A 15,243-nucleotide genomic window follows, 5' to 3' on the forward strand; every position below is an offset into this window, starting at 1 on the left:
ACCAGCTGTACAGAGGAGTTTCACAGGTCCTTACCTCTCTGTTGTCTGCCACAATAACCAGTTCTACATACTTGGTCATCTTAAGGGTCTCTCTTTTATGCTGTCAAAAGAAAGTGAGAGTTTTAGTTTCCCTTAATCCTTCACAGAGACTCTAGAACATTGTGCATGTCTTTTACAAATAAGACAAATAAGACAACAATAACAATATTTAGAGGGGAGACTCTTGCTCTCTCTGGCTTTGTGGCTGTGTACCCTCTAGAAGTTGACTCCCAGACCCAGTGATCTTGTGAAGCCTCAAGGGGGTGATCTGGTTTCCACTTCCACATGGGAAACCTTAAAAAGGAGTTTATAACATTCTTGCTGTCTCATTGATTGCGAATTTAAAAGAAGTCATGGTTATTTTTAAACAAAACAAATGCATAAACATCTCCAAAGATCATTCTAGAACCAGGGCCAGCAAAGGCTTGCTGTTGTAGATCATACATGGGTGTGAAGACCTTGAAACGCTACACTGCAGCCCAGCCTGTCACTAGTGTTTCTTGAACTTTTATGGCCCATGTGCATCTGCTCCACGTTTTGAGGAAAGTAGAGAACACACTTTGTAGAGAAACTGTGATCCCTCTGGGAAATGCTGCATTCTTGTGTTCTTTCTGAGGAAGGGATGCTGGTGGCCAGTCTTTTAAGAACATAGCTTGAAGCCATAGAAGATGCTGATGAGCAGAAAGGCAAAGGGAGGTGCAGAGAGGCAAAATATAAAGGAGCAGGCAGAGATCAGGAAGAAACAGTATCTTTTAAAAGGTCTGGGAGATTACATGGGAGGGTTGATATATGCAAGAGTGGAGCAGCTGAATATGGAAACTGTGTATCAAGGTGCAGAGCAGAGCGCTCAGCAGTAGAGAGAGAGCTCCAAACAAGATGGCTTCCGAGGCAGGTTATAACATTTTAATCAAGCTTCCTCAGAAAGCATTTGCACTCTTCTGCAAATTACTGGGTGGATCCCAAAGGCATTTTTAGGGGAAATAAAACAATTCATGGAGGGTGGTCTCAAAAAACTCAAACACTGAAAACAAAAAAAGAAAAAAAGAAAGAAAGAAAGCCTTCTGTTTCTGCAATAACACACAGTTGAAGGAAGTGGGGGTTGGGCTTGTCTCTGGTTCTTCCCAACTGAAATTGCTGGTTTATGACTTAAGTCTCATACAGGGCTTAAGCTGAAAACTCAATGTTACAACCACTTGTCCAGACAAAAGCAAGAGGGATGAAGGCATGCTTTGAATCAGGTTTCCAGTCACATAATCCGGAGGGAAACATCTTTCATAAAACAAATCTCCAGCCGTCCAGGATCTTCCAAACAGATTTTTACAAGAAAAATGTTTGTATTATAGTGGTGTTCCTGCTTGCTGCCCAGCTGTGCTGATTCATGAATTTAGGTGTCCCTGAAGAAATCTGGAAACCTCATGGAGGAAGGAAAATAAAGTACCATGAAAGGTATAATTTCTCACGCTTTTACGGTGCTGCAAGGAGAAACTGTCAGGTTTGGTCACTGTATGCACAGGCAGGCTTCACCGTGCTAACTACAAACTCAGAAAGGCAAAAGTTAGCACCCCCAGTGTGTTCAAAATGAGACACTTCTGGAAATGAAGAGTCTTGTGCTTTCCCTTTACTTAGTGGACAAAGGAATAGAACTTTTCCAATCTTTCTCTTCTCACTTCTCTGATGTGTGTTTGTATCATGCTCCTGAAGGTAGGGGGGTGTGTGTGTGTGTGTGTGTGTGTGTGTGTGTGTGTGTGTGTGTGAGAGAGAGAGAGAGAGAGAGAGAGAGAGGATGAATGAATGCAGGAGCACGAGCACGAGCACGCGCGTGTGCGCGCGCGCACACACACGCACACACACACACACACACACACACACACACACACACACACACACCCATACAATGTAAGTGGAGACCAGAGGTTGATGGCAAGTGCCTTCCTTTAACCTTTTCTACCTTGATTTTTTTTTCTTTTTGAGACATCATTTCTCAGAGAACTGGGAGCTTTTCATTTCGGTTAGGTTGGCTTGCTAGTGAGTCCCTGGGATCCTCTGCTGGTGTTGGGATGACAGGTGCATGCTGCCCCATCTGGCTCTGTTATACATGGGTACTGGGGATCTGAACCCAGAGCAGGATGCAGTTTACTGACGGCACCATCTTTCCAGCTCCCAGGAGTCAACTTCTCTTTCTCTCCAACCCTCTCTCCCCCAGTAGACCCTGTTCAACCATGAACAAATCCAGCTAATCATGCAGACAAAAACATGGCTGTGGAAATGGAGAAATAAATTAATCTCTCATGAAAAACTCTTTGAGAGAGCTCTGGCTGCTTAGGCATTTACACTTCTCGGACTGCAGAGGGAGAAATCTACGAGCAGAGGACATTTCCAACTGGCCTTGGATCATCGTTTAGAAAACATACAATCCCAGATAATGAAAACAAACACATGAACACAATTTTCCTGTCTCTGCAGTTTTCGCAGAAATCCACATTTTCTCATGAATTTAGAGAATTGCAAGCTCAGAGAGAAGTTTAACCACATCGTAATGAAAAGCCACAGGGGAGTGGCCAGCTCCCTGCTGAAAGAGAGGCTTAAATTACCTCCATGGGATCTCTACCTATCTAGGCTGTCCAGTTTAAAAAAAAATACTTCATATTTGTGATATGGGCAGCAACATTAGAAACCACTTGGTTGACTGAATTTTCACCTTTGCAGGATTGTGAACAAAAGCTCGTTCCCAAACCTGAGGAAGGGGTAGAGTTGGGAACAAGGTACCCAAGAGGGAACTAGTTCTTGGACTTTTGATAGTCAACCCAGCAATGTTCCCAGAATCTGACTGTGCTCTGAAGAGCTTGCTGTGATCTCCGTTACAGAGAGCTTAACTTGAGCTAGCAAAGCAAGGAGAGACCAGGTACCAATGGGTTTCACAGCGATCCTGTCTCCCTAGGGCCAGACCTTTGGCAGAACATTTTCACATCCCACAGTGTCCTCTGGGAGCTTGCTGTGTGCTCTGTGATGGGTTAGGTACTGGATATATGGGGATGGACAAGACCAAGGCCACTTAACTGCTTTCACGAAGCAATTCCCTTCTCTGCTATTATGGTTTGATTTTCTTTTTAGCAGATTTAGCCTCTGTCTCTCTCGCAAAGCTTTCTGAAGTGGCCGCTAAAATCCTTTTCTATTCTTTCTGTAACCCAGGCTGGCCTCTAACTCACTATGGAGCCAAGGAGGATGATTTTGAACTTCTAATCTTCCTGCCTTTCCCTCTAGAGTACTAGGTTCGCAGGCACCCACCCCCATATTCAGTTTATGGGATGCCAGGGATACAACTTGAGGCCTTATGCAGAGGCCTCAAATGAACCCCAAGCTCTTGATTGGTGGCCCATGGGGAGGGAAGGCATCCAGGCATGGGAGCCGAGTACCAAGAAACTTTAGAATGGACTTAAAAATCCTCAGAGAGGAAATGATGACACCTTTACCTTCCAGAAGCAAATGGGGGCTTTCACCACAATATAATAGAGAGCCCTGTAAAAGTGACAAACAGGCCAGCTTTATGTGAGAGTTGGCATGAACACCCAAATATGAGCACCCAAATCAGATGGATTCGTGATGCTCAGTGAAGGGAAAAAAATGCAAACATCTGCAGAGAGGTTGAGGTAGTTAACATTTAGGAGGGGTCAGGGAAACACTGGAGAAGAGCAATGGTGCTTGGCACGCGTTGTAAACAAGATTAATTAGCTGCAGCTCCATTGATTGTTCTTTAAGTAGGGAATAAAGACAGCACAGGGAGGCAAATGCTGGACAGGAGCCTCTAATCTGTGTGCTGCCTGTTCATCACAGAGGTTCCCAACATGCTCTGGAACTCCCAAGTATTCTGCTTATTTGGAAATTAATTTTTGTATCATCTATATTATATGCCTCCAGTTTAGGATGTTTTCTTTCCCTCTGTAAGACCGTCACAAGGACTTTCAGAGCAACAGTGGGAGTTGAGGTGAATGGCACGGGCGTCCATGCCTTCCCTTTTCCACTTAAAGGTTTTGTTTACTCTCCCATATTAGCAAAACAGTGCCATTAGGCCGGGCTTCTAATTTCTCTCCATGCCAATGTGGCTGGAAATGACGGTGCTAATCATGGTTCTAGAGAGCTGTGGATGCTCAGAGAATTAAAATACGGTCAGCAAGTACAGACCAAGTTTGTACTTCTAAATGAAATGGGAGCACATTTGAGCATCATTTAAACTGTCAAGTTACAAATCATGCAATGTGGGTAACAGGCATTCGACCAGGTACTTGAAGCCAAGAGTCTGAAAACAAAATGCAAATGCTCTACTTGTTTATCATGGGTGAAGCTTGGCTCGGTCACATCCTGGCTGGGGTCTGGACTCAAAAGCAGGCACGTTTGAAGAGTGAAATAAACATGAGAGGGACTGTAGAGGCTGCCTCTCATTCTAGCTCTTAGGCCTGTCACTCAAGAGGGGTGGAGCAGCAGGGGAATGAGAAAGAAGCCTTTCCTGAACTGAGGTGGTGGTGGTGGTGGTGGTGGTGCTGCTGCTGCTGCTGCTGCTGCAAACATCTCCCTGCTCTGTGTGTGTGTGTGTGTGTGTGTGTGTGTGTGTGTGTGTGTGTGTACATGTATGTGCATATGTGTGCACGCATGCATGTGCATGTGTGGGCATACATGCATGAGTGTGTGCATGTGTGTACACACATGTGCTCATGTGTGTAGCTGTGTGTAGACCAGAAGGTAGTTTCAGGTGTTCTTCCTCAGGATGCCATTCATAGGTTGCTGCTTTTGTTGGTTGGTTGGTTGGCTAGTTTAGTTTAGTTTAGTTTTGATTTTGAGACAGAAATTTTCACTGAACTTGCCAAATAGTCTAGGTTGGCCAGGGATCTCCAGAGATCCTCTTGCCTCTACCTTCCCAGAGATGATATTCCAATACAGCATCAGTATGCCTAGTGATTTTTTCTCTTAGTTATTAATATAGGTCCTGGAGATCAAACTCAGGTCTACATACACATGCTTTACAGACTGAGAGATTTCTCTAGCCTCATTTTGTTGTTATTTTGAAATAGAATCTGAGGAACTGGCTGTGTAACAAGAATGCCAGTGAATTCCTCACCCCCTACCTCCATATTGTTGAGATCATGAGTTTGCTATCATTGCTGGCCTTCCTGGGTAATATTAAGGTCCTGGAATTCAGATAGGCTCCCCCGACCCCTATCCCTTAAACACCAATGGTGAAGTGGGCCCTGGAAGGGTTGAGCACTTCTGTCTATGGGAAGGCAGACAAAGACAAAGCTCTACTGTGACCTGTACCGCCCATGTGAATGGCAATCAGCAGGCATCATGGGGCAGTGTTGTTCCAAGGTATCATGGGAAATGTTGGCGAGGGGAATTAGCCTGTAGTATAGACTCTGTTGACAACTACAGTGCTACAGCAAAAAAGGCGTCAGGGCAGGAGGTCAGACAAGGCCGACTGCTCCACAGCCCTGGAGGGAAGGAACACACTGGCAACATGGCCCAGGGATAAACAAGACTTTGGTAAAGTCACTGGAGAAGACTTAGTGGCCTCTGCACATGCCAGTGGCTAAAGCATGTACTTCTTCTGTCCCCACTTCTGAGACCCCCACAGTGTGGGATGAGGAAAGCTCAGTGTGGAGAGTGAGAGGGGGTGGGGAACCCATGTTTGCTGTGTTGACCACCAGGGTCCCTTACCCTGGGCTTCCCATAGCTGTCTATGACTTTGACATCCTCTGACCCTGAGGATAGGACTTAACTCATCACAAGTTAACAGATCTGATGTTTACAATTGCTGTGAAGGTGCAGGGATTTGAGTTTGTAAAGATACTCTCCTCAGGACATCCCTACCTCCTGAGGAACGGGGCTCATTCCATCCCCACAATATCCTGTGGCAACCTCTTAACTCTCTTTCAGCTCTCAGCTCAAGAAACATGAACTTAGAATTCCCTCTTACCCTTCTTCCCCACATCTGAGAGGGTTCAGGGAAGACATCCTCCATGGTGAGGCTGGACTTGTTATGATGTGACCCACACAGCCCTTGGATGTTCTTCATGTTCTCAGCCGGGACGAGTTTGTATCTGTCAGTGGTGTTTTTCATCGGTTCTAAGATGTAGGTTTTATTTTCAAACACGATTAGTCCCCTGTTAAGAAGGTAATACAGATATTAATTTTTAAGAACAGTACCTCATTTATGGTAAAGATAAGAGTTTTTTTTTAAATTTACTCTTACTTATTTCTGTGTTGGTGTGTGTGTGTATTCATGCATTTGTGTGTGTGTGTGTGTGTGTGTGTGTGTGTGTGTGTGTGCATACCACATGTGTGGAAGGGCCTAAGGCACCCAAAGACAATGTTGGTTCCCAGAGCTGGAGTTACAGATGTGTATGAGGCACCAGGGATGGGTGCTGGGAATTGAGTTTTGGTCCCCTTGAGTGCTGTCAGTCACTGAAGCATCTCTCTAGCCCCCGTGATGCAGTTTTTAATGAAAGACAAAATAAAAGGGGAAATCCTGACTTATGTGTATTTTCAAGACTTAGGAGGAAAAGACATTTATATAGTTTGTGTTTGTGTCATTCACTTTTGAAATTGTTTGAAAACCAAGTTTGGGGATTTCAGTTGTTTGAAATATTTTTATAGTAAAGAACAGACTTTCATTGTGCCTCTCTGATTTTGGTTTTTGTTTTTGTAAATCTCAAAGATATATCACTGGGAAAGAGAGTCTGGCAAAAAGATCCAGTGTGACACTAGGGGCATGTGAATTAGCAGACACAGCCCAGAAAGGAAATCGTCCCTTCTCTTTAAAAACACAATTTCTGCTCTGAAATAATTTGTCCTGGTCAAACCTGTTTTCTAAATCTTTGAAGAGATTCAGATATAAAAATGGGGGAAGATTTATAATGCTTTTTAGAAACTTAATCTGTGGGAGATGAACATGTCAAAGAACCTATCTTGGAACTTGCTGTGGGCTGAAGGAATAATGTCCTCCCCCCACACCCGGCTCATGTGACCAGTGCTCCCCAGCCTGTGGTGCTCCCTAGCATGCTGTGCTCCCTAGCGTGCTGTGATCCCCAGATTGCGGTGCTATTCGGGAAGGTTGCAGAACCTTTAGGTGGCAGAGCCTTGCTGGAAGAAGTAGGTCAGGTGAGTGGGACTTGAGGCTTTAGAGCCCAACCCTACTTTCTGTCCATTCTCTTCCTGACTGTGGTGTAACATGGCCAGAAGGCTTTATCTAGCTCCTGCTGCCATGCTCTCCCAGCAGGCTGAATGTATCCCTTGCATTATAAGTCAATGCCAACCTTGTCTCCCTTAAATTACTTCATTAGGTATTTTCCCACACTAACAAGAAAAGTAATTAATAGAGTACGCCAAACATGTGGGCTAATCCTTGGGTATGTGTGGTGATAGCCTTAAGTCTGAGCTCAATTTTATCTTCTTGTGTGTGTATGTGGATGTACTCATATGGAGGCCAAAGGTCAATTTTATGAATCTTCTTTGATCACTTTACCCCTTATTCTTTGAGGCAGGATCTCTCAGTCAAACTCGGGGATGACCTATGGCCAGTCACACTTGCTCTGGGGACCACATGCATACACCTTCCAAGGCTGAAATTATAGCTGCTCTGTCCTTCAGGCATTTACTTGTATTCTGAGGATCTGAACTCCAGTCTTCTTGTTTGCATATCAAATGGGAAACCCTTTACGGAACCGAGGAACACTGTGGAAGTTGCCCCGTCCTGTAGCTGGGTAAGGGGATTCTGGTGCCCTGCAGCTCCAAGTTCAAGCTCCAGTTCTGACACTTCCTACCTATGTTTAGGCTCCTGTGTGTCCCAGACTTGCTCTCTTCCCTGGCACTATGTGGGTAACATTAACTTCCGGGCATAAGTGCTACATCACTCAGTGAGAATGTTCATCCCCACAGGTGACCAAGTTACTGTTTAAATGGTGGCATCTTTCTTCTTTGTGTAAGGACAGAGTCCCATATCAGGCTGCTGTCCACAGGTTATCCCAAAGACTGATCATTTCAGGAAAATCTCATACTTCGTGAATGTACCCTACCCACAGGAATGCTGGCTCTCTGTTGCTTCCTAATATCAAATGCTATGCTCATAAGATAAACACCCTTCTGGGAATGACAGTGACCAAAACAGAACCCTGTGAGCCAACAGTTAGGCTTGGAAATAAAAGGGTAGAGTTTGAAAATACATGGGCAAGGGAACTCTGGGTAAGGCCGTGGCTTAGAAGCCACATCCAAGCGAGTGATTGATTATGGTTAGGTAAAGAAAGAAAACAAGGCTCTCTCATAACTCCCTCATCAGTCCCCAGGATCCACTTGATCAACATCACAGCTAACTTTCTCTACCACGAGGCCAACACACTTCCTATACGTTGATCCTGGACTCACTGCTGTCACCGATGCAGAATCCAGACAACTCCAATAGTCCTCAGCAAACTGGGCTAAAAGCCCTCGCCCAGAAAATCTACAAAAGCTGTGATAATGGAGATTTTTATTGACTGGGCCCCAGAAGACTGCCACCAGGACCCCATTAATGTTCCAGTGGGAGTAGTGATACAGTGGGAGCTATGCACAAGCTCTAGGCAATGCTTTGGGCATTGTACAACAACCCCTGCTGAGGCGCTGGGAATTGAAGCTTGGCAGCCACACGGAGGCTACCCCGCTATCCTCGGGCTCACAGCACAGAGTTTTCTCATTAAGAAAACTTCATGGAGAGCTGGAGCTAGGAACTCCTGCAAGAAGAAAAGGACTGCTAAAAATCAACAAGGAGGAGAGCTCAGGGCAGAGCAAGGAAGGCAATGAAGCGATCTGCCCAGGGAGACAAAAACCAACATCCAGGCCACCGACTACAGTCTCTTAAATCTTTGCTGAGATCTCAGCCCCACTCCCTGCAATTACTTCTTATCTATATAATACCCCAGGCAGCATAGCAGAACAGCACCATCCCCATGCTCACGCTATTCTCCCTATTTCTTTTCTTTTTCCCCATCTCTTTTCTTCCCATTACACTGCCTAAAGCCCAAAGGCTGACCTGGTAGATGACATCATAGTCTATATCTTTATCCCACTCTGTCAGCTACCATTATCTCTTCAGTCCCTTCCCCTCCTTGCCTCTACTATCCCTACTCTTCCTCTACGTGTGCATTCTCTATGGATTCCCTCTATTCTGTTTTCTTTGGTTTTAAGAATATACTACAGCACAGGAAGCCTCTTTTCCAGTCTTGTCTGTTCAGTGTTCTGTGTCCCTTTTGAATCTGGGTTGGTTTCTCTTTCCCTAGATTTGGGGATTTTCTTCTGTGGTTGTTTTCTTCTGTGGAATAATTTCATCTTTCACTTGAAATTCTTCTCCCTCTTAGGTGTCCATAATTTGTCCATAATTTTTTCCTTGTTTGAGGTGCTCCCCTTTCTCTAGTTCCCATCTAGCAACATCATTGGGAACTACCCACTCTGACTTCTTGTCTCCATTTCTTTTCCTCCTACCCATACCTACAATTACTAACATATCAGTATAGACCGCACCACATGGGTTCCTTTACTCACTAAAACAATTGTTATTTAACAACTATCTGTTTTATAGACACCTGCCACTCACTCTACTCTGAGACTGGGTTAACTACTAGATAGTGCCTATTCCTGCAGCCAGTATCAACCCACAGGGAGGGACTAATGATCAATCCTGGTGCCTGCACCAGTTTGACAGAGCAGGGAAATTCATCCACCAGGACTCTGCTACAACCTCATCTCTCTTGAACCGTAAATCCCTCCACTGAAAGAAGAGATGTGATCTGATTTAAAATAAGAAGAAAAATCTTAGCCAACCATCTGACATCACATGAGCAGATCCAAATACAAAAACTGAAGTGATCTGAAAGATCAGGACTTCCCAACTCCCTCCTATACCGATTCATGTATAGTCTCAGTTTCTGATGAGAAGGACTTAGATAAAACCCAAGTCACGAAAGTCAAAGGAATGATTGTAATTTGTTCAAAGAGCTTGTAGGGGTTGCAAATATTTTCCCAGAGAGCACACACAAACATAATTAGGTAAGGAAGGCAACTCATGTTCTGGAAATAGAAAGTAAAGTGATATTGAAGTAAAGAAATCCTGAAGAAATTAGAGATGAAAAAGAAGATAAAAATGAACAGTTGAGTGTAAAGTCCCTCACCAGACTATGTCGCGAAGGAATAGCAAGGTTTGGAGTCAAAATACAACATATGGGTCAGCCTGTCAAGGCCAATGATAGATTGTAAAAGGTATGGGTGGAACATACACGGATGTGAGGACACCACAGACAGGAAAAAGTGACAAATTATGGACACCAAAGAAGGAAAAGAACTTCATGCAAAAGATGAAACTATTTCACAGAAGAAAATCCCCAAATCTGGGGAAAGAGAAGCTGACCCAGGAACAAGAGGGACAGCAGAACACTCAGTAGACAAGACAAGGAAAGAAGCTTCCTGTGTCACCTTACAGTTTGAAAACAGAGTGCACAGAACACAGGAAGTACACTGAAAGCTTCAAAAGAGAAGAGTCAGGCCACAAGGAAAGATAAGACCATCAGAACAATTGTTGACTTTTCAATCAAAACTGCAAAAGCACAAGGGCTTGGGATGAGGCATTTCAAAATCTGCAGGCTCGCAAGTGCCAACCCAGGTTAATATAGCCTGCAGAGCCATCTGTCATAAAGGGGGGGGGGGTGAAGCAAGCACTTTCCATGGTTAAGGCAGGCTAAAGTAATTCATGGCCATCAAATCGCTCCTACACAGAAAACTGCGGCGAACACTTGGGATTGAAGAGAAAGATAAAGACACTCAAAAGGCTAGTGGAGGAAAAAAATAAATGATGGGAAAGAGAAATAAATCAAAGGAGGACTACAACATCCTTATACACCATACAGTCAACAAGAATGACATGGTTACACACACCTGTCAGTAATGACGCTGTCTGTGGATAATCTCAACCCACCAATCAAGGGCTACAAGACAGAATTAGAGGACAGAATTCTTATTTTTCTCCTTCAAGAAATATACCTTAAGGCCACAAGTAAACATCACCTTGAAATGAATGGATGGAAAATAGTCTCCCAAGCAAACGGGTCCAAGAAGAAGCAGGTGTAGTCATCCTAACATCTGACAAAATAGGCTTGTAGCCAGGAGTTGTCGGAAGAGAGAAAGTCACTTCATACAGATCAAGAGAGCCATCCAAGAGAAAACACAATTTCAAGCATGTATGTCCCAAATGTAGGCTCATCCCACGTCATAAGAGAGATACCGCCAGATCTGCAGTCACAGATGAACGCCAACACAATAGGAGTGGGTGACTTTCAATGTCTTACTCTCACCCTTAGACACGCCAACCGGGCAAATATTAATAATTAAAAAAGAAGCAATGGAAGTATGTAACACAGCTATGTTTTAAAATCCTAATTTGCTGACTTGGCTAGACTCAAGTCCACATTGCTATTTGCGTTGACTCCAGTCATCTGGGGACTGAGAATGAAACATGGCACAATGCTCTAATCGCTTGAGAGAAGCCAACCGCCGAAAGTTTTTCTACTCAGTGGAAAGTTCTAGAAACTTTTGCTTGGTCATAAAAAATGTTCTCATATCTCCTTTTATCTTTTAAGTCATCCAAAGGCCAGATGTTGAGAAACAGGGGTGAAGGCCTTCCCTTTGCTCCACACAGCTGGCAGCCTATGATACGGCATAATTAAATAATTGCTTTGGACTATCTTGGGTATAATTAATCATTTAGCTGTAAAGACCTCTGGAAAGAACTGTCCAGGATTCAAGCACTCACGGTTTCTGAGATGTGGAAATGTGACGTTCTCACAGCCCTCCCTGGCCCCAAGTTAGATAAGGGAGACAATTTGTTTTAAGTTGGATGTCATAAACATTTGGTTATAAATGTCAAGTTGGAAGGCTCTCAGAGTAGGGAATTTAAGTCTAGCAGATTTGGAACATAGGTTTTTACCCGCTCCATACCCCAGGGAGGAAAGGCCTAAAGAAGACATGTCATAGTTTGGGAAAGATGGAGATTGTAGGTGTCCATTGAAATCTGCCTCATTATACCAATGAGTGTGGTGATCTTCATGCATCTCAAGTGCCAGTCATCATCTCCAGTGTCTGAGGTATCCAGGTGGCTCACAGAAGATCCAAAGAGCCAACACTGACCTGTGTATGTGAGGCTTGTGTTTTCCTGTGTACCCTTACCCACTTCTACCAGCTCTGCTTTGGGAGGAACGAGGCTCCCAGAACAATATTGAAGCTGGAAGGAGAAAAAAGACAGACCAGAGAGATGAGCGGCTGCCAAGAAAATCAACGGCCTTCCCTTAAGATCCCAAGTCTGGAGCCGAGGATGTCGCTCAGCTGGTGACCTGCTTGCCTAGCATGCACGAGGCCCTGGGTTCGTTTCCTTCTTAGCACCACACTGGCTAAGTATGGCGGCGACTAGCTGTAATCCTTGTACTTGAAAGATGGATGATGAAGCCACATTTCAGGGAGTCACAAGATTATACACACAATTTGAAGCCAGCATTTGACTACACCAGAGACCCAGTCAGAAACAACAAAACAAAACAAAACAAAACAAAACAAAGCCCCATAAAAGATGAAAACATTTAAAGTACTGTTCTATTTCCCTTGAACGGACATGAAGAAGAGTTTATCAAACTGGTAAATTGTCTTTGTGGGGTTTCATTGGGAAAGCACATGAGCTCTATATTCACTCAAAATTAGGGTTTTGCCCTAAAAAATTGAGACTTTCAGTCACTGAAACAAGGGACCACTTGGGCAATAATGCAGCTAAACGCTGCTGTTCTTACTATTTCGTCATTAGTCCCAGGCAAGCAGGAAAGTGGCTTGTGGATCCCGACTGCTGCAGGAAGACAGCAATGAGGACCAGTGAAGAAACTGACTATCCCTGCTAGCTCACTGCCCTGCTAGAAGCAGGGTCCCCTGAGGAAAAACTTTTGGTCTTTGTGTCAGGTTGTCAATCACAAGGTAGAAATGCAGTTGCCATGAGATTTCATTTCAGTCCCTTTTTCTGGAGGAGCTCATGGGTAAAAGTAATATCCTGCCTCATGGATGCGTGATGAGCTGCGAGGGCAGCAATATTAGCTAATATTAGCAATATTAGCATAGGCTGATTCTCAGAACCAGCTCCCATGGGCATATCTGACTCACAAGCAAAACAAGCAAGAGTATTCATCACCACTGCCGCCGTGACCACGTGCGACGGACTGAGTTAGGCACAAAGATGCCAGCCTGGGGCTGTTTCAAGTGGACTGTGCCACGAGTGTGAGATACATGACAGAGATGTTGAAGACAAAGCGATTCCAAAGCATTCAGAAACAGTTAGTTACAAGTTGAGTATCCTTAGATGGAAAGACCCAAATCTTAAATGTGAGATCAGAGACATGCTGGACCTAGGCATTAAAAACTATATTTATTTATTTTTAGTTTTATGTGCATGGATATTTTTGCCTGCATGTATATCTGCATGCAGTGCCTGCAAAACCAGAAGAGGGCTCCAGATCTCCCTGGAACTGGAGTTACAGATGGTTGTTAACCACCATGTAGGCACTGGGAACCGAACCTGGGTCCTCTGCCAGATCAACAAATGCTCTTAGCCACCGAGCCATCTTTCCAGCCTCCTGCTCCCCAGATTATTTTGAATATCGTGTCTTCAAGCCATCCTACATCATCAACAACAGTAGCAGCTGTTACTGTGAAGAGACAGCCTGAGACATGACCCCTTTTCAAGTAACAGCTTCATAGAGAAAGATTCTGTATATTACTAGGTTTAAACTGCAGTGGTTCTCAACCTTTGGGTCACAACCACAAAGGGTGTCAAACAACCCTGCCATGGGGGTCGCCTAAGACAATAAGAAATATCATATGTGTATTATGATTCATACCAGTAGGAAAAGTACAGTTATAAAGTCACAAATGAAAATAATTTTATGGCTGGGGATCACCACCACACTAGGAACTGTACTAAAGGCTTGCAGCATTAGGGAGATTGAGAACCGCTGGCTTAAAGCAGTTCATTAGGTTTTAGAATATTAGCTTTTACAAATGCTGCCTCTGCCTAATCTCAAATCAGTTCATCATTTCCCCCCAAGACAACGGGACCTATTAGTGGTCACTCCCTAACTTCCTCTGTCCACAAAACCCAGGTTCTTGAGTGGATTGTCCTTTCTAGCATGTAAGGAGATCCTGTGAAGCAGATGGCACAGGCCTGTTTCACCAGTGAAGCAGCAAGAGCCCGAGGACACTGTGGGGCTGAACAGAGATGTTTTAAGGGCTAAACTCCAGTCCCTCTGAATAGACCACTCCTAGAAAGAGCCTTTGAAGATGTAATTAAAACTCATCCCTTACAATGACATTGTTCTGAGAGCGGGCCCTAATTCTGGGGACAGGTCCTTACCAGAGACAGATGGTAACACTCGGGAAGAAGTGGAGATGGGGGCAGCAACTGTGGAACGACACATGCATAAGAAATGCCATATGTCAGCAGAGGCCCCTGGCAGCAAAAGGAGAGGAGCAGAGGGGCCATTTGGTTTCACAGCCCAGACAGTCAGATTTCATCAAACACGTTAACTCAGATTGTCAAATTATGGACGATAATGCTGCACGCACACAGCGGTGACCCTTCGATGGCTGTGCTTGTCTGGATTCCAATTATAAATTATTATTTTTGATTATGGTGGTTATGAGGGTTAGTCTTTATTGCCAATGTGCCTGGATTTCAAAGGCACACCTCAGGCTAGGAGACACACCTCAGGGTGTTCCAGACAGGTGTAACTGGGGGAGAGGTATCTACTCTAAATGTGGGTGGCACCATTCCATAGGCGGGGGGTCTAGGCTGAATATAAAGAATGAAAAGAGGAAGCCAGATGAATAGCAGCATTTCTCTCTCTTTGCTTCCTGATTATGGAGGCAGTGTGAACAGTTGCCTCATGCCCTTGCCTTTATGGCTCAGGCTGTCCTTGCTTGGCCTCATCCACCATGACGGACTTTAGTCTCAAACTGTGACCCCAAACTAATCCTTGTACCCTGAAGTTTCTTTGATCATGTATTTTGTCACAGCAGTGAGAAAATAATTCAGACAGTGGTAACCCTACAGTCCAGGGACAACACAGAATAAGTCTCCTTCATGGAAAGTACCGTGAAGACTAT

The 15,243-nt window shown here is 44.4% G+C and overlaps 1 protein-coding gene across 7 annotated transcripts in view; it reads right to left on the bottom strand.

Moving 5' to 3' along the window:
• The window catches only part of Adam12 (ADAM metallopeptidase domain 12), a 338,938-nt gene that overhangs the window by 90,917 nt on the left and 232,778 nt on the right, over positions 1-15,243 (bottom strand). For all 7 annotated transcript variants that reach the window (XM_087588420.1, XM_087588431.1, XM_087588406.1 and 4 more), the window contains 2 exon segments: positions 6,005-6,191; positions 35-100 (listed from right to left, as the gene is read on the bottom strand). In XM_087588420.1, coding sequence (XP_087444546.1) covers positions 35-100; positions 6,005-6,191 — 253 coding nt within the window.

The sequence above is a fragment of the Rattus norvegicus genome, chromosome 1, assembly GCF_021556685.1.
Source record: "Rattus norvegicus strain SHRSP/BbbUtx chromosome 1, alternate assembly SHRSP_T2T, whole genome shotgun sequence".
NCBI lineage: Eukaryota > Metazoa > Chordata > Mammalia > Rodentia > Muridae > Rattus > Rattus norvegicus.